This window comes from Miscanthus floridulus, chromosome 3 (genome assembly GCF_019320115.1).
Source record: "Miscanthus floridulus cultivar M001 chromosome 3, ASM1932011v1, whole genome shotgun sequence".
NCBI classification, from domain to species: domain Eukaryota; kingdom Viridiplantae; phylum Streptophyta; class Magnoliopsida; order Poales; family Poaceae; genus Miscanthus; species Miscanthus floridulus.
The window spans coordinates 134730894-134749662 of NC_089582.1; the positions used below are offsets into that span (position 1 = coordinate 134730894).

Consider the following 18769-nt stretch of genomic DNA (forward strand, 5'->3'; position numbering starts at 1 on the left):
CGGTTTCATGCAAGACTCGTGAGAGTAATTAGCAATCAAAAAGATTACAGAGTAGCTACAATCACTTATACTGTTTTGGATTTGGAGTTGTACCTATGAATAAAAGTTATAGATTTTGTGGTTGGTTTTTATCAAAGTTCTATTTCATCAGAAGGTCCGAGGCTGCTAAAACAGGACCCGAGAACCGTTCCCTACAGGCTACACTGGCTACAGCCTCCTGCCTAGGGTTGGAAGCTTCTTTATGGCCACCTCGACGGTCGTGGTCCGCCTCGCGGGCGAGGCCTTGCGGCCCAAGGTCCTAGCCTCCGCAAATGTCCTCTCATCCTCGCGGTGGCGGGTAGCCGTTACGCGCCGCTGGCGGGGCCGCGGCGTCCGGTGCTGCGGGGCTGGTAGCTCCGGCGCCGGCGCCGTGGTCCCCGGGGAGGAGTTTGTGGGGTTCTTCCGGGAGGCGTGGCCGTACATCCGGGGCCACCGTGGGAGCACCTTCGTGGTCGTCATCTCCAGCGAGGTCGTGTCCGGGCCGCACTTCGACCGCGTTCTGCAGGTATTGGAATGGTTGCTTGTGATGTTGTATTTTTGAGCATTTTGGATTCATCTGATGATTTCTTCAGAGGAATAGTACATTTGACGTCCTGCTGTGTATTTTTGGGTTGAGCGTTGAATTCGATTTAGCTGCTTTGTACTAATTGGCCAGCTTAGCTTTTGTTTTTCTCTGCAAAAATGATCCGACCGAAATAATTGAATCATTTACATCAAAAAATTATGTTGGTAGATTATAATCCATTTCGATCAGCGGGCTGGACCACACAGTTGACTTAAATGATTGGGATGAGAATTGAGCATCACCATCGGGTTGACAATTTGAGGATGCTGAGTTCCTGACTGGGATGACAATTGTAGGTTGAGGCTATAGCTGTGTTTCTTTGTTTGGCAGCAAAATTGTATTGTAGACCATATATATAATAAGAAAAAAACAGCATTACTAAGGAACAAGGGGGTAGCCAGCATCAGTTTTCTGTTAGGTATTAGTTCTGTGTTAATCTTATTCTAAGGATGAGCCTGTAGTGTTTTGCCACAGATTTATCTTCTTTTATTGTCATAAAAAATTTATGTTGTCATGGATTCCTTGTTCCTAACCACACTTTCTTTTTTTAACAAAAATATGCAGGACATATCACTTCTCCATGGTCTAGGGATTAAATTTGTTCTTGTTCCAGGAACACATGTTCAAATTGATAAGCTATTGTCAGAAAGAGGTCAGTTCTGTGCAACACCCTCATGGGGCACCTGCCTGTGCTCATAAAAATCTACCAGATTTTAAAACAAACCAGCATATTGTTGGAGGTAACAGAGCAATAATCAGCCAGGGCTTAGTCACCCAGATGACTGCATTGCAATATATATATATATAAGATAAGGACTGCATTGATTACATACAGCTCACTAGAGCTTTTACTAGACAAGAAACCTGCCTGGGTACCCGCACACCTCTTGAGCTACCCAAGGACTTAATGACATAGATTAGCTAAAAACTTAAAAGCACTAAATGTGCCTGGGAAGCAGGGCTTACAACTACAGTTCTCCCCCTAAGTCCTGCTTCAACCCTTCTTGATCTGCTTGATGCCAATTCTGCTTCTCATATCTTCAAGCTTGGCCTTGCCCAAAGCCTTAGTGAGAATGTCTGCCAATTGATCAGCTGTAGGGATGTACTCAGTCCTGATGCTGCCTTCTTCAATACAATCCCTGATAAAATGTTGCTTAACTCTGATATGTTTGCTCCTGTCATGGAAGACAGGGTTCTTAGCAAGTGCAATTGCAGACTTGTTGTCAACCCTCAGTTCCACAGTCTCCACCTTTCTTCCCAACAGATCAGCCAACAATCTTGACAGCCACAGGGCTTGTGTTGCTGCTGAAGTCATAGCCATATATTCAGCCTCACAACTAGACAAAGCCACCACCCTCTGCTTGATAGATTGCCAGCTGACCAAGCTGTTGCCAAAGAAGAACAAACAACCTGTTGTGCTTTTGCTGGAGTCAATATCACCGGCTAGGTCTGAATCACAGTAGCCCACAAACCTAGCAGAATTTGGGGCTCTTTTGAACTGCAGACCATAGTCCAATGTTCCAGCCAAGTACCTCAGCACCCTCTTGACTGCTTGCTGGTGCTCAGTGGTCGGTTTCTCCAAGAATCTGCTCACATAGCCCACTGAGAAAGCCAAATCAGGCCTGGTATGAACCAGGTATCTCAAGCTTCCAACCAGCCTCCTATACTGAGTTGGATCCACCTCCTTGGCAGTGCTATGCTTGCTGAGCTTCAGGCGCTCTTCCATTGGTGTAGCTGCTGGATTGCAATCAGACATGCCTCCCAGTTCTAGGATTTTCTTGGCATAGTGAGTCTGCCTCATGGTGATCCCATTCTTGCCTTGCTGTACTTCAATGCCAAGGTAGAAGCTGAGCAAACCCAAGTCACTCATCTCAAAGGTGGATTTCATCCTTTCCTTGAAAGCCTTTACTTCATCTTTGACTGCTCCAGTGATAATCAGATCATCAACATAGACCCCAACCAGCAACACTGAGCCCTCTGAACCTTTCCTATAAATTGCTGCTTCATGTTTGCTCTGTTTGAACCCCATTTCCTTCAGAGTAGAGTCCAACTTAGCGTTCCACGCCCTGGGTGCCTGCTTCAGCCCATACAAAGCTTTGTGCAGGCGATATACCTTGCTTTCTTCCCCAGGAATAGCAAACCCAGGTGGCTGCTGGACATATACTTCTTCCTTGAGCTCTCCATTTAGAAAAGCTGACTTGACATCCATATGATGAACAGTCCATCCTTCCTGGGCAGCTAGAGCAAGCAACAGTCTCACTGATTCTATGCGCGCAACAGGAGCGAACACATCCTCATAATCAACACCCTCTTGCTGCACAAACCCACGAGCAACAAGCCGAGCCTTGTGCTTGATCACATCTCCTTTCTCATCTTTCTTCAGCTTGTAGACCCATTTTAGAGAAATTGGCCGATGGCCAGCTCGGGGAGACACAAGCTCCCAGGTGCCATTTCGCTCAACAGCGCGCAGCTCCTCTTTCATTGCTGCCTGCCATGCAGGATCATCTTTTGCCTCTGCATAAGAAATGGGTTCCCCAGAGTGGGTGAGGTGGAGCTCTGCGAACAAGCGCTGCGCCGGCGGCGGAACTTCCTGTTCCCCGCCCAATATGCCATCTATGGTACGATAGCGCAGCTGCTCGTCGTTGTGATAAGTGTCCAGCCGTTCCTCATCATCTTCCAAGGGAGTCACGTGCTCCACTTGTGGGCTGGCTGGAGCTGGTGGTGGTGAAGGCGTTCTGGATGTCTCAGACACCTCTTCTCCTGCATCAAGCACCGATTCTGCTGCTGGAAAAGCTTCAGGTGAGGCAGAATGGGGCTGAGGAGATGAGTGTGACTGCACTGAACCTCCAGCTCCAGGGACTTCTTCCTCCCAAGGAAATTCCACCACAAAATCACTACCAGCTGCCCCAGACGTACCTGCTGCTGGTGATGTCCAATCCCAACCTCTTCCTTCATCAAAAACCACATCTCGGCTGACACGTACACGCTGAGATGCTGGATCAAAAACTCGATAGGCTTTGGCTCCTTCAGCATAGCCAATAAATACTCCAGCTTCACCACGATCATCAAGTTTCCTGAGCTGAGACAAACGGCGAGTATATGCCACACAACCAAACACCTTCAGATGGCCAACAGTGGGTGCTCGGCCATGCCATGCTTCATAGGGAGTGACATCACCTAGAGCCTTGGTTGGTGACCGATTCAGAATATGCACAGCAGTCATCACTGCCTCCCCCCAAAACTTGGCTGGCATCTGGCGCTGCTTGAGTAAGGCACGTGCCATGGCCACCACGGTTTGATTTCTACGCTCCACCACGCCATTCTGCTGTGGTGAATGAGGAGCACTGTAATGCCTTTTGACTCCTTCATTGGCACAATAAGCAGCAAATTCTGCAACAGTAAACTCTCCTCCATTATCTGTGCGCAGAACTTTTCAGTTTACGCCCACTCTCCACCTCTGCAGCAGCCTTCACCTTTATGATAGCATCTGCTGCAGCATCCTTAGATGACAGCAGCACTGCCCACATGAATCGTGTGGCATCATCTACAAGCAGCAGAATATAGCGATTACCTGCCGAAGTTGCTGGTGTAACTGGCCCACAGAGATCACCATGCACCAATTCAAGGTGATCCTGAGCACGATATGTTGCTGCAGCAGGAAATGATCGCCTCCTCTGTTTGGTGGTGACACAAGTGTCACACACTTGCTCAACATGATCGATCTTTGGCATCCCTCTTGCCATTTCCTCCTTGCCAAGCCTTCCGCAGGGCCTCAAAATTCAGATGCCCAAAACGCTCATGCCATTTCCACGCCTCCTCATCCCTGCGCGCAGCAAGACACACTGGCTGTGCTGTCTTCATATGCAGTACATACAGCCGGTTCGCGCCACGCCTCACCTTGGCCAGTAGGCGGCCGCTGCTGCGTTCCCAAATCCGCAGTACTCCATCATCAATCACCACCTTTGAGCCATTCTCATCAAGTTGACCGAGGCTCATGATCGAGTTCTTCAATGCCGGAATGAAATAAACTCCATGAAGAACACGATGCTCACCAGTCTTTGCTTCAAAAACAATTGATCCAACGCCCTTGATTTCCACCTTGGACGCGTCCCCGAACCGAACCGTGCCTTGAACGTCCGTGTTCAGGTCTGAAAACAGGTCACGCTGCCCAGTCATGTGGTGTGTTGCGCCTGAATCAAGGTACCAGCCGCCAGCCATCTCTTCATCATCTGCTCCCAGATAAGCACGCGCACGTGGCTCAAAGAACTCAACGCGCTGTGCTGTATAGTTGAGCTCCGGCGTGCTCTGTTCCATCTCAATGAAGCCGTGAGACAGAAACAGAGCTGCATCTTCCTCACACTCAGCAAACTGGGCACGCCCTTCATGTCCTCCTTGCTGCCCAGCTTGGTTACCGCCGCCACGGCCTCCTCCACGGTTTCCGCCACCGCGTCCACCACGATTTCCTCCCCCGCCGCCGCGCTCTGTTCCATCACGGCGCGGCTGGGGACATTCACGCGCCCAATGCCCTTCCTGATGGCAGTTGAGGCACGTGTTGGGGCCAACACGGCCGGCGCCATTTCCTTCTCCACGTCCGCTGCCACGGCCAGCACCTCTGCCCCGTCCGCGTCCACCTCCGCGGCTGCGTCCTCCGCCACCGCCGCGCTGGTTCTTGAAACCAGAACTGCCAGCTTCTTCTGCGCCTTTTCTTCTCCTTCCTCAAACGCGCACGCCACTGCTCCTCAGTGTACAGCAGCTTGCCGTTGATGAACACCGGCTCTGTCACAGCTTGCGCTTCACGGTCATCCACCGCCTTGAGCCTTCCTGTCACCTCTTCAAGCGTGAGCGCCTCGAAGTCGAGGAACTGCTCAATGGCGACGACGATCTGCGCGTACTTGGTTGGCACCGTGCGCAGAAACTTTTCCACGACACGCGCCTCATCGATGTCCCTGTCTCCATGAAGCACCAGCTGCTGGTGCAGAGTTGACAGCCGCAGGGCAAAATCCTCCACCGGCTCGCCAGGCTTGACGTCAATGTTCTCCCACTCCCGACGCAGTCGCTGCAACGTCGCTCGGCGGACCCTGTCCACACCGATACGAGTTGCAGCGATGGCATCCCATGCCTCTTTTGCCGTCGCCTTGTCGAGGAGCGGGAGCCCCAACTCCTTGGGCACAGCAGCGACGATCACCTCCAGAGCTCGCCTGTCGTCGCGAAACTGCACTGGGCCTCCTTCGACAGCTTCCCAGAGGTCGCGCGCCTGCATCCTGAGCTTCATCGTCTGGCTCCACTCATAATAATTGGTCTTGTCCAGCATTGGCCATGATGTGCCGCTGCCGGAATCGCGGTAGACCACCCTGCCATGCGGCGACTCATAGCGACCACCGCCACGACGCCTTCGGTCACGCAGTGGTGACTGCGAACGGCGCCTGTCCCGTGGCGGAGTCCGTGGTCGCCGGTTCCTCCGGTCCTCCTCTTCTTCTTCCTCCTCCTCCTCCTCATCTCCCTTCTCTGCTGCTATCTCCGCCCGCAGCTCCTGCGCTGTCCTGGCCGCCGCCTCCGCGGCTGCTGCAGCCTGCTGTGCCGCCTCGACAGCCAGCGCCGCCGCCTCCTCTGCTGCCTTCAGGCGCGCAGCCCTGCCAGAGGGGTCGCCCAGCTCGCCCTCAGTGGCTCCCTTGGTCTTCCTAGCCCGGCGCTCAGAGGAGGTTGACGTCATGGAGAAGATGAGAGGGTGAGAAGGTGTCTAACCTATTCTCTGATACCAATTGTTGGAGGTAACAGAGCAATAATCAGCCAGGGCTTAGTCACCCAGATGACTGCATTGCAATATATATATATATAAGATAAGGACTGCATTGATTACATACAGCTCACTAGAGCTTTTACTAGACAAGAAACCTGCCTGGGTACCCGCACACCTCTTGAGCTACCCAAGGACTTAATGACATAGATTAGCTAAAAACTTAAAAGCACTAAATGTGCCTGGGAAGCAGGGCTTACAGCTACACATATAGGATGGCTACTAATCATATAAAAACTATTATAAGAAGCTTAGAGAATTGTTTAGCTGCTGTGGCATATAATTTTCTTAGCCATTTGGCCCTCAGAGCTCCAGGACAATATATTTAATATGCTTGCAGACTATCTTGGCTATAATTAGAATTTGGTGAAGTACATCAGTCACAATCTGAAGCTTTGTTACGCCTTCAGTTGCTTTTGATTGCACGCAGAGTTACTTTTTTCTACACTGTTCTGTCCTTTTGCTAACATCTATTGGTTTGATGATTCTTACTGCATCTATATATCTCTTACTTCCTGTAAAGCATGTGTTTAGCTTATTAAATTTTGTGTAGGGAAGAAGGCCAAGTATGTTGGTCAGTACAGAATTACTGATAAAGATGCGAAAGATGCTGCAATGGATGCAGCTGGTAGGATACGGTTGACGATAGAAGCTAAACTTTCTCCTGGTCCTCCAATGTTAAATCTCCGTAGGCATGGTGTTATTGGACGTTGGCATGGTCTTGTGGATAACATTGCAAGTGGCAACTTCCTTGGTGCTAAGGTGAATATCTATTAGTAGCTGAGCTTTTGAATATCTGGCTTCCATGTAGTTATTATATAATTATTTTGTAGCATATTCTTTGCGAATTCCAATGTTTGTAAATGGCTCTTCATAAGAAAGATAAAACACTATTTTTCTTTCCTAACTTTTCGTTGCATCATAATAAAATCATACAATCCATAGTGAAACCGGATGCTCCACAAATAGGAGCATGTTTATTATTTGTGTTCATTTCCTTGCTTTGTTTTTGCTATTTATTAGTTCTGCTGAACTTTACTCGACTGCGCAATGGCAATACTGAATATATGTATTTCTTTGGCAGAGAAGAGGAGTGGTTAATGGTATTGACTATGGATTCACTGGCGAAGTTACGAAAATTGATGTTTCGCAGATAAGAGAAAGGCTTGATAGTAATAGCATAGTTGTTGTCAGCAACATGGGATACTCTTCATCAGGAGAAGTGTTAAATTGCAAGTATGCTTTCTTAATTATTATTATTTTATATGTTTTTTGGTATGATTGTACAAATTTTTTTTGTAGTTCTATTCTTACCACCAAGTCAAGCATAATATCATATGAATGACATGTGCAGATGTCCTATCTTGCAATTAATTTCATAAAACCTGCTCCGTTGCGTATATTGCAGCTAGCATACTAAACAAAATTGTTTTGTCTTGTTTGCTATAATTCAGCACCTACGAGGTTGCTACTGCATGTGCTTTAGCCATGGAGGCAGATAAACTTATCAGCATTGTAGATGGACAGATATTTGATGAGCATGGACGAGTCATTCATTTCATGTCTATTGAGGAGGCAGATTTGTTGATTAGAAAGCGTGCTAAGCAAAGTGATATCGCTGCAAGTTATGTCAAGGTTGTGGATGAGGAAGGCATCAATTCTCTGCATAAAGGGGACAACGGACCATCATTGAGTGCCAAGGCTCATATAAATGGGTATGCTGCTTCTTTTCAAAACGGATTGGGTTTTAACAATGGAAACAGTATTTATTCTGGTGAGCAAGGGTTTGCTATTGGTGGTGAAGAATGGTTAAGCAGATCAAATGCTGCTTCTTTTCAAAACGGATTGGGTTTTAACAATGGAAATGGTTTTTATTCTGGTGAGCAAGGGTTTGCTATTGGTGGTGAAGAGCGGTTAAGCAGATCAAATGGCTATCTTTCTGAGTTGGCTGCGGCAGCATATGTGTGCCATGTAAGTGTTTTGCCCACGATACTCTTTATTCTGTTATAAATTCTGTGGCCCTGACTGAAGACTAATACTTTTCTATATAGCGCCTTAGTATGCACATTCACCTTTTAAAAGTTATCCTGTACAAAGCAGTAAAATTGTCTTCTGAATTTCCTACCTACAATTAGTGTTCTTGATTAATGTATAGTGATCATGCGCTTCGTATATGGGATCTGCATGCATGGTTGATGCTGTGCTTCCTTAAGTGTTTTCGTAAGGAAGGCAGCATGTTGTAGTATGTTATATGCATGCAGCTTCTCAACTTACTGGCTGTTTGCATCGTGGGATAAGAGGATGGGAATGGGATAGGGATTGAGATATGAACTTGGTGGAGAATAGAGTTAATATATTGCAAAATGGGAAGGGTGGAGGGCTGGAATTGACGTGGCTTCTCAACTTACTGGCTGTTTGCATTGTGGGATATAAGTGGATAGGGGATTGATATATGAACTTGGTGGAAATAGAGAATTAATATATTGCAAAGTGGACAACTGGGAGTTCAGTACAACTGGTAGCTTGGTTGGCTCTGGTTACGTACGTACTATGGGAATTTCGTTGCTCTTGGGTAATGAAATTTGGTTCGTCCATTGTGGTGGAAAATATTGCGAAGTGGAAGGATGGAAGGCTGGAATTCACACAGCTTCTCAACTTACTGGCTGTTTGCATAGCAGCAGCATGTTGTAGTACAGTGGAGCATGTAGCTATGAAGTTCACCTGGAGATTAGAGGTTGAGCTTAGTTTGCGGGAGCCGGGAGGAAACATGCGCTGTGATCTTTGCATTTTTCTCTTTCCACAATTAAAGCAGTATTTGTTCTGTGAACAGCTACTATATTGCGTTGGAATGTTTAAGCTTACAATTTGGTTAAAGCCTCTATTTGTTAGGCTTGACTATCTATTTGTCCCTTCCAAATGTCAGGGCGGCGTTCAAAGAGTTCATATTATAGATGGATCTGTAGATGGATCACTGCTATTAGAATTGTTTACGAGAGATGGAGCAGGAACAATGATAGCTAGGTATTTTGAAGCTCTTCTTTTATCAACTTTTTTTGTTCAAATTTGTTGTTTTATTGTTCATTTCAATAATCCAGTGCCTGTATTATCTTTTATCAACATGGATGCTATATCCTAGATATGTAGTATAATTCGTTTTTGTAGTCCTTATTACTAAAAGAAACATTTTCATATGAGTAATGAAATGCCTTAGTATGTGTCGAGTATGGAGATATTCTTGGCTGAAATTTGTGCTTGTGTAGCAAATGTTTGCCATGAAAATTTCGAAGAAATAAGCGCCTTTGGAAATTTAGCATCCACAATCTGTCATGGGAGTTCCCTAATCCCTAACAAATGTTTTCAGAGATGTTTATGAAGGAACAAGGATGGCTACAGCGGAAGATCTTCCTGGCATAAGAAAAATTATTCGTCCGCTCGAGGATTCTGGTGTTTTGGTGCGGAGAACAGATGCAGAGGTGAGTTAGTGGATAAATACTTTCGATTCTAACATTCTTTTGTATCTTCCTTGCGCTGTGTTTTAATTTTGTTGTTGCTACTGCTATAATGGATGTTTCTTTTCTATTCTCTTCAGCTTCTTGAAGCGTTAGAATCATTCTATGTTGTTGAAAGAGATGGTTCAATCATCGCTTGTGCTGCTCTATTTCCATTTCCCGAGGAAAAATCTGGTGAAGTCGCTGCAATTGCTGTATCTGAAGAATGTCGAGGAAGAGGTCAGGGGGACAAGTTACTTGGTATGTTCTTTGCTACATGGATAATCAGAATCTGTTCTCTCTTCATTGGTTATATTGCAACCCTCTGCCAGGTTGCCACAACTATTTCTCCAACACATGTGCACATGTTCCTGTGTGTGCTTTCTCACATGCGCACACAATCCCTAAATATTATAACAAGATAACAGTCCACCTATCACTAATGTGGTGTTAAAGTGGGGGTCTCTGTTTTTTCAGTTAGCGTATCCTTTCACCCATTTTAAAGGAGTTTCAGTCTTGTGGCATTTTTACTAGAACAGGCTAAGAAGTCCATTTTTGTTACTTAATGGTGGTTGTCATTCTTCAGATTACGTCGAGAAGGTGGCATTATCCCTTGGTCTCGAGAAATTATTCTTGCTTACTACACGGACTGCAGACTGGTATTTACCTTTGTTATCTTCATTACTATGTGCAAATAGTATTTACCTTTGTTCTTCTCTTGACTCATTACTATGTGCAAATAGTAGCAATGCTCTGATTTTCAGTTTTCTGTATGCTTGCTTCTACCTTGTGCTTAATTTTGAACTGTCGCAGGTTTGTGCGGCGTGGCTTTTCAGAGTGCTCAATTGAATCTATCCCCGAGCAGAGGAGAAAACGTATCAATTTGTCCCGTGGATCCAAGTATTATATAAAGCAGCTGCAGCCAAAGCCTGCCGGGGTTAACGGCAACAATTTTGTCATCAGATGACTCAGCACGCACGGAGCTTGGTGCCACTTAAGAAGATACCAGCTAAGATTACAGCAATTTTGCGCTTGCCCAAAGGCATAACTTCACAAAGAAACAAAACACCGTTTTACTGTCACTGTATTTGAGAGATGATTATCCTTGTTTAAGTATGTGAAGGAAGTTTGTTTCGCCAATAGAATCAAGGCAGAGAACAAATAGCTGATTGAATTATATGTAAACCCTATTAACAAGCAATACCAAATAGAGGCATGCAGTCAGAACTTACCTTTTCCACTTTTATTGAGAGAAAAAAGAACTAGTGAAACCATTGGTTCTATTGTATCCATATATGTCAAAGTATCCTTGATCACTTGATGCAAACAAAGAAATATGAAGTGCTCGTATAATATCATCTCTGGTTGATCACTCATTGTGTGCATCAGGAAAGAATAAAAGATAAGTTGCCTTTTCTTTTCTTGTGTGTGGGTCTGGAAAAAAGATGCGGGTTTGTTATCCGCCAGCTGGACTGACAGGTTTTCTGGTTTTGCTGCCAACCTAGAGTTTGGTTTTCTTTAATTATTAAGCTTCAAAAGTGGAATTACTTATTCTGATAATGACTTTGTTCTGCTGAAATCAAAGGCAAGGCCTTTCTACTTATTTTTCCCGTACAAAGAGCAAATCAAAGAGAACATCAGTAGCGTGTGATGGTGATATCATATCATCGGCGAGGCTTTATTCTTTCGCTGAGATCAGCGCCTTTTTTTTTTCTTTCCGTGGGATGAGATGTAGATATTGGTATATGGACTGCAAATGCTGCAGATTTAGTGTGTTCTGCGTCAGGTACTTATGGCCTTGTTATGGGGCGAAGAATCGGCAAGTGAAGTTTGGTGCCGATGGAATTCATGGACGAAGGTTCCATTCCATGAGAGTGAGTGAACCAGCCACATGATGCAGCGCCAGAATGCAGAAGGTGACAGAAGCAAATTAGGAATCATATTGACTGCAGATTTCAGAACTTAGGTGAGGTTCTTTAACTTGCCCAACCACAACACCGAGTAGAAGGTGTGCATTGCGCTGCATCACATCGTCATGAGGCAAAGCGCAAACATGGCCCGATCCGTCTGCAAAGGGTTTCTCTTCTCTCCGATGGAGACCTGCATGCTGCAGCTGTAGAAATACTAGAAATCAACATCAAGTGCTGGAATACGGTGTCCACACGATGCACCAAAGAAGGTCTCGGGTTCAGATCTGAGGGTCACAGTTTCTAGCACCATTTTGTTGTTCTGGGAAACGAGTTTGTTGCACTAGTGTAGCATCCTGATAAGTATACGGCCATACGGGTGAGCTGCCACCTGCCAGACGATGAGTGCTTACCCAAGCTGCACTCTTTAACTCTTATCATGGAAGAAAGAAAGACGCATGTAGCTCTCGGGTTCTTGCTGAAGAGGACAAGAGCTTTGCTAAGGTGGGGGTGATGTGCAGTTGGCCTTGGCCTGGCCTGTTGTGTGAATGGAGGCTGTGGAGCGTGAGATTGACTGTACCTGCAATGTGTCAGGCTGTGGCGCTGCGGTGTTTCCGAGCTAGCACTCGGCAGCCGGCAGGCGGTTGGAGACCAATCGCATCCACGGATGAATCCTACTGGTGCGTTGCGTCGTGCTGCTGTGCACCGGGGCCTCATCAGTCATCACTGACGAAGGCAGGTAAGGCTGCTGCAGCTGCTGCCAAACGATTATCACGTTCCGTGCCAAGAAAAAAACTCGCTTGGTTTGTACGAGTAGCCCTGATTCATCTACTCTGTACGAGTTCTTTCGATGGGTTGGTTTGTAGCTCTGATTCATCTAGGTTGTACGAGTTCTTTGGACGGAGACGTGAAGGTGCAGACTTGCAGAGTCTTGAACGTCAAGACTCGTCCACAACAGACACCCAAGAAGGTCCGTGTTACAGAGTAATTTTTAGCGACACAAAAGCGAAAGAAGGTCCGTGTTACAGAGTTTCGTCCACTAATTTTTAGCGACACAAAAGCGAAAGACGATGGATATCTATACGAAGCAAAAGAACGAGGAACGACAAGGGCATAGCATTGCTTGAAGTGATTAAAGGTGCCGTGTGCAGTTGGGTGATTTTAAAGCGCCTACCAATACATCGTCTATCCTATTTTTTTGTTTAGAAAAATAATGATCCTATATCCAATGCTTTTCATTTTGCAGTCATGATCCCTCCCCTCCCTTTTTGCAGTTCAAAACTCGCAACAAAACATTGTGCAAGCCTGTGCCAAACTCATGAGTTGCCAATGGTCACGGTTACTGAACGCGTCCAACGGACTGTTCTCTCTGTCTACAACAAGACGTGGTCACTGTTATACTGAATGAACGTGTCCAACGGTCCAGAGTCGAGACTCCAGCAGATGCCAAGACATCGCAACGCTTGACGGCTGGACCTGGACGGCTCACGCCCTGCACGCAACAACTGATGTTGACCCCGAAGTCAAGCACGGAAAAGCGACCCAGGTTGCATCTAGAGAAGTTGTGATTTTTCTAACAAGGCACTATCCAAAATGCCAGGTCAAATAACTCGATCCGAATAAATTGCGCCAGTCAAACATCGCGAGCGAGCGAGACCCGGCGGCTAACGCGCAGATATACTACTTTTTTCTAAGTATGCAAAACGTGCTCAGCAACAGAGTAACAGCAAAGGAACCAATCCAAGTGACAGAAAATACAATAATCCCAGGGCTGAATTCCACCAGGAACACGGAACATCCACAGAATACACACCAGCCTAGTCTGATCCAATCGACATCGACAGAGTACTAGTAGTCTCATAACAGAGAGAAAAAAGAGGGCGATAATGCAGCACAGAGCTAGAATAGAAGCACGCTAGCATTTCAAGCTCAGTTCAGATCCAGCTCTTCCATAATCTAGTAGTAGTTTCACTTGCAGTCGTGTTGAATCCGTCGGATCGCCCTCTCAGAAGCAGGCGTCCAGGAGGCAGCAGCAGCAGAGGGCAGCCAAGCTGTTCAAGCAGTGGACCATTAGATAAAGCCTAAATGCCAAACCAAAGATGGGAGAATATATGCCCGTTCTAGAATATGCGTTATTAAAATGTAGTAAAGATCACTATGATGAGCTTAAACATGCTTGCTTCTTCCAAATGCCCAGCCATGCATTGCAATATTCCAATTTCCATTTGTGTTTATGTAAGTACAACTACAGTGAGTGCTAGAGCATCAAGCATCATCTATCTCATTGGTATTAGAGCGTTAAGGTAAGTATATTATCCATTCAACCAAACCAAAAAGGAGATAACAAATATTATCTCAGGTGACCTCGCCCCGATGGAATCTGAAAGTCTCGGGGCTTTCACACGACAGCAACCCAACAGTTGGATAGCTCCCTCCACCATCAGTGGCGAGCACAGCCAAAACGCATGTGAAACGGCAGCCGCCGAGGCCGGTGTCCTGTTCGTTCGCTTGATAAGCCAAAGCATAGTTGCCTGATTTGTTGTACCGTTCGTTGTCTGAAAAAGTACGGCTTATAAGCTAAATCATCCGGGCGTAGCAACCCGGACCGCCAGTTTCAGATCAGACGGTCTAGGATACCTTGCTTGTGGCAACCGACACGTCGCCACGGCAAGGCCACGACCCACGAGGGGCGGCGGCTCCCTTTTCCAAGAGTGGTTCACGCGTCAAGTCAAGGCCCCCACCCATAGCGGCAAACGTGCGCACCGACACGGCCGCCACCTGCCACGGCCACCGCCGGCGGCACCGGCGCCGGACCCGGACGGATCTGGCCGGTGACCCGAACGAAGCTGCCTACCCTCTAAAGTAGCCCTTACTTTTGATCTAATACAGTGAGGAAATTTCTATGGCACTCCAATCTAGCAACGTATTATGAGCCAAGCCATGACGGCTGCGCAGGACAAAAGTGGAGGAGACGGGGAGGAGGAGTAAGAACGTACCATCCCTCCATGAAGGAAGGCCCGCTGCTCTGCTGCTGCTGTGGAGGCGGCTGCGCGTACTGCGGCGGGTAGCCCTGCTGCGGGTAGCCCTGCGGCGGGTAGCCCTGCGCCGGCGGGGGGTAGCCGGCCGGCGGGTACCCCGCTGGCGGGTAGCCGTCCTTCCCCGGGTAGCCTGGAGAAATCAAGATCCACACGCCAAAGATAATTAGCCTTATTCCATACTCCAATCACGGAAAGTAAGCGAAGGTTTGGATGATAATAAAGCAGATAGATCGAAGACGGGAAGAGCCAGCGCCGCACCTTGCTGCGGCGGGACGCCGACGGGGGGCTGCTGGCCGTAGTAGCTCATCTTCCTCTTCTTCCTTGCGATCGGAGACGGGGCGAGGGTCAGCCGGTCAGGGAAGCTCTCGTGGGTTCGGGTGTCACGGGAATATGGATGGACGATGGACGGGTCCTTCGGGTCAGGTGGTTTTATACAGGAGCCTTTTCCCTTCGAGTGGCACGACGCTAAACTTTTGTGTGCAACCCGTGTTATTCCATTCAGTTTTCCTCCTAACGGTGAGTAAAGGCGAAGCCTAGTTGGTTTGCTTCTATGTCATTCTCAGACTAACCTTAGACTGAGCGTTTTGACGGCAAAGGCTATGGTGTTGGCGCCAACGTATATATAGGTCCTCAGCCCTATCTATTTCCACTCATCCAACTTGAGCTCTATCTCCTTCACCTCTCTCCTGCCACAGCCATGTCTTAAGCTTCTAGCAGCTATGGTGGTATGGTAAGTGGTGATTTGCCCCCAACTGTCATATGCTTGTCAATCGGTTCATCTCGATGACTAGGAAGAACAACAACCGTGTCTTTCACAAGTGCTCCTATTTTGCAGTTTGTGTTTTCTTCTCTGCTTATTTTTTTCATTTGCCTATTTCTTTTTTTCTTGTTTGGTGACAATGTGTTGATGCTTTGGGTTTTAGATTTGAGGCTGTCAGTATTATCAGTGGGAGGATGAAATGGAGGATACTGAAGTGCAGACACCTACAACCCCTGCTCCACTATAGACAGTTCCCCTGCAAGCAGTGGCACCACCTGGTGGTTTCCCTATTGTAGCTCCTCTGGTCATCATCCAGGAAGGTTCCCAGGGCTACTAGAGTTGCACAAGTGGAGAATATGATTGACAATAGGGTTCTACAGCAACTTAGGTGGATTGAAAAGATGGTCTATGTTTGTATATTTCTTACTTTGTATGCTATTTTGAAGAAGTAGGTGCCTATGTGTGTGTGAGTAGTCATGGATGAATGGATGTATGGATGGATGGATGAATGAATCAATATTGAATGATGAATATAAAGATTATTCATTTGTCCAGAATACAACAACATATGAGAACAATGTAACAACAATTAGAGTACTACAACAATAAACTAACATTCATCACATAATTGGTGTTCATCACATAACAACAGCTACATTATTGTTTTTCATCACAAAGGTTTCATGGCATCAACATTCATCACATAGCAGCTAAGTTGCTGGTTTTCATCTACAGCTAAGTACTGTTGCCGGGGATCTAATACCGGGGTATCCAAGGTGGAACTAATAACCATCGAACATTAAAAACTTCTGGACGGACAAGGGCGCCGCTACGTTCCTTGCCCGAATGACGGGAGTTTGGTTCCGCCTCGCCCGACGCCTTTGGGCCAGCTCCACCTCGCCTGAGGGCTAAGGGCTAGTCTCCACCTCGCCTGAGAGCTTAGGGATTGACTCCGCCTCGTCCGACCCCCGAGGGATGAGCTCGGTCTCGCCCGAGGGACGCCCACAGCACTGCTTCCTACTCCGACCCCGCGACTCCGACCCCGTAACTCCGACCCCGCGACCGGGGCTCACGGAAAGCTTGCTCACTGCTCTTCTCTGACCGGCGTACTGAGGGCCGACTGGAGCCATCCGACCGGAGGCTCCCCGTTCGGAGGGAACCAGAAGACGTGCAGAGAAAGGCAAGGCATGGCTCATAAGTCAAAACCACTATACCAGAGTCCATACCCTGCGCCCCGACAGGAAAAGTACTGCTAGGGAACGATGGGATAGATGCTTTAGACCCTTCCAGGCGTAGCAGAGCCTAAATAGTGTTGTGGGCGCGTGCTCTTCGTCCTATAGAGTTGTGGGCGCCGCCTTCAGCCCTCGGGCACGGAACCCGACGTAGACATATGACAACCACTATGGTCCAGAAAAAGACTCACGTCCTCCACAAATGACGGATATGCTATCACCACGATATGATCCCAAGGGAGCGGCACCCGCTTCATGGCTCCTCGGGTCCACCAGATCGGAGTATTCGCTCCAGCCTCCGGACGCCCCTCCGATCAAAAGGCTTTGCCCACAGCACTGCTTCCTGCTCTGACCCCGCGACTCCGACCCCACGACCGGGGCTCACGGGAAGCCTGCTCACCACTCTTCTCCGACCGGCGCACTGAGGGCCGACTGGAGCCATCCGACCGGGACATCCACTCAGAAAGAACCAGAAGGCGTGCGGAGAAAGGCAAGGCATGGCTCACAAGTCAACACCACTGTACCAGGGACCATACCCTGCATGAAGCAGTGCTCTATAGCCACCCTGACACAAAGTATTGTAGGGGCCGCTAGAAACTCCCATATGATAAGCCCCCGCGTGTCTCTGGACATCGATCGCAGTATGGGCTTCAGGATTTACCATACCGGGTGAACATAGCACGGCTCCTCACATGCCACTAGGCATCAAAAAGTATCTTGCAGGTACCGGTGTCATCCTTCCTAAAGAAGATAGCTCGACCTTCCGTGCACATCCGACATCCTACAGCGACATCGATAGTATTGGGGGGCTTCAACCATTATCCAGTTTTCATCACTGTAGGCAGCAAGACTTAGAAATATCTGTACTCTCCCCCTCTCACCTGTAAAGCCATCCCCTTCATCTATAAAAGGGGATGCGCTCCCTCCCCCAAAGGAGGGATCGATTTCTGGAAGCCCAGACTCACTAGATCGACATCAACGCTCCCAACCATAGGACCGCCAAGTTCCGACCGTGACCCTTTCGGTCGGAGCCGACCGACTCTTGACGAACAACACACATCACACACAGTCAAGCTGCTATTAGGCTCTTGACATCCTTTTGACCCTTTCATCAGAGACTTGGGACTAGTCCCTCTCTCGGCCATTTGTACCCCCCTACTATGAACCATTTTCGGTGCTAATAGCACGAGCAGCAACAGACTGGACGTAGGGACATTCAGCCTGAACTAGTATAAATCTTGTGTCCTTTAGCGCACTATCTGGGCCTAACGCGCATTACTATAAATTTACTTGCCAGTGCTTATTCAAAACACCAACAGTTGGCACGCCAGGTAGGGGCCTTTGCGCGTTCCAAAACAGGCCTCGGATGGCTAACCACGCAATCAGCTGGGTCCTAGGCGCACACGTGCGTTTCGGTGACTTGGATTTCATCATCACACTAGGAGGAGAGCTAACCCATGCGGCCATCCAGTCTCTCCCTCCTGTCAACTTTAGCTACCGGAGGCTTGAGGGCCAGCCCGACGTCTCCCTTGGCCCCCAGTCATCCAGGGAGGCCCCGCGCCACATCACCCTCTCTCCAGAATGCTCCACACGACGCGCCTCGATGGCGTTGCCGTTCGGCCTCCGCAACACTGTGACAACCACTGGCCACCATCTGGCACTCCGCATGGTTCAGCCGCCTACGGACAGCGAGTTCATGGGGGCAATTGAACATGATCTAGAGACACTCCACGGGCTCCTCTTGGAGGAACCAGAGTCGTCCTCTAGCTCTGACTCCAGCAGGGGGAGCCATCACCCTTCCCGGGAATGCTTCATGACGCAAACCCTCGAGGGGCACGTCCAAAGCATCTCAGAGAGGAGGCAACCCCAACGGGCAACCCTGACACTAGGACCAAGGGGGAGGCGGCGGCTCCATCTCACATAAGGATGGAGCAGCTAAAGGCGTG

The 18769-nt window shown here is 48.0% G+C and overlaps 2 protein-coding genes across 2 annotated transcripts; one reads left to right on the forward strand and one right to left on the reverse strand.

Moving 5' to 3' along the window:
- Window positions 1-184: 184 nt before the first annotated feature.
- LOC136547052 (probable amino-acid acetyltransferase NAGS2, chloroplastic) lies at window positions 185-11253 on the forward strand. The gene is made up of 10 exons (XM_066539020.1): window positions 185-544; window positions 1169-1256; window positions 6952-7160; window positions 7483-7634; window positions 7853-8369; window positions 9322-9419; window positions 9760-9871; window positions 9988-10147; window positions 10473-10545; window positions 10700-11253. Exons 1-10 carry the CDS (start codon window positions 242-244, stop codon window positions 10851-10853), a joined length of 1866 nt encoding a protein of 621 aa, XP_066395117.1. The 5' UTR covers window positions 185-241; the 3' UTR covers window positions 10854-11253.
- A 2261-nt stretch (window positions 11254-13514) lies between these two features.
- On the reverse strand, window positions 13515-15299 carry LOC136547053 (protein CYSTEINE-RICH TRANSMEMBRANE MODULE 13-like). Its single transcript, XM_066539021.1, has 3 exons — window positions 15090-15299; window positions 14790-14961; window positions 13515-13844 (listed from the first exon to the last, which is right to left on the reverse strand). The coding sequence occupies exons 1-3, from the start codon at window positions 15136-15138 to the stop codon at window positions 13799-13801; spliced, it is 267 nt and encodes an 88-aa protein (XP_066395118.1). The 5' UTR covers window positions 15139-15299; the 3' UTR covers window positions 13515-13798.
- Window positions 15300-18769: the final 3470 nt, after the last annotated feature.

Excerpts from the sequence above, each read along its gene's own strand:
- LOC136547052 (XM_066539020.1), top strand. The coding sequence starts at position 242 with ATGGCCACCTCGACGGTCGTGGTCCGCCTCGCGGGCGAGGCCTTGCGG. Across the intron at positions 7,161-7,482 it reads GCAACTTCCTTGGTGCTAAG|AGAAGAGGAGTGGTTAATGG; the intron begins GTGAATATCTAT and ends TTTCTTTGGCAG. Across the intron at positions 10,546-10,699 it reads ACTACACGGACTGCAGACTG|GTTTGTGCGGCGTGGCTTTT; the intron begins GTATTTACCTTT and ends GAACTGTCGCAG.
- LOC136547053 (XM_066539021.1), bottom strand. The coding sequence starts at position 15,138 with ATGAGCTACTACGGCCAGCAGCCCCCCGTCGGCGTCCCGCCGCAGCAA. Across the intron at positions 14,962-15,089 it reads CGGCGTCCCGCCGCAGCAAG|GCTACCCGGGGAAGGACGGC; the intron begins GTGCGGCGCTGG and ends TGATTTCTCCAG. Across the intron at positions 13,845-14,789 it reads CCTTCCTTCATGGAGGGATG|CTTGGCTGCCCTCTGCTGCT; the intron begins GTACGTTCTTAC and ends CTGCTTGAACAG.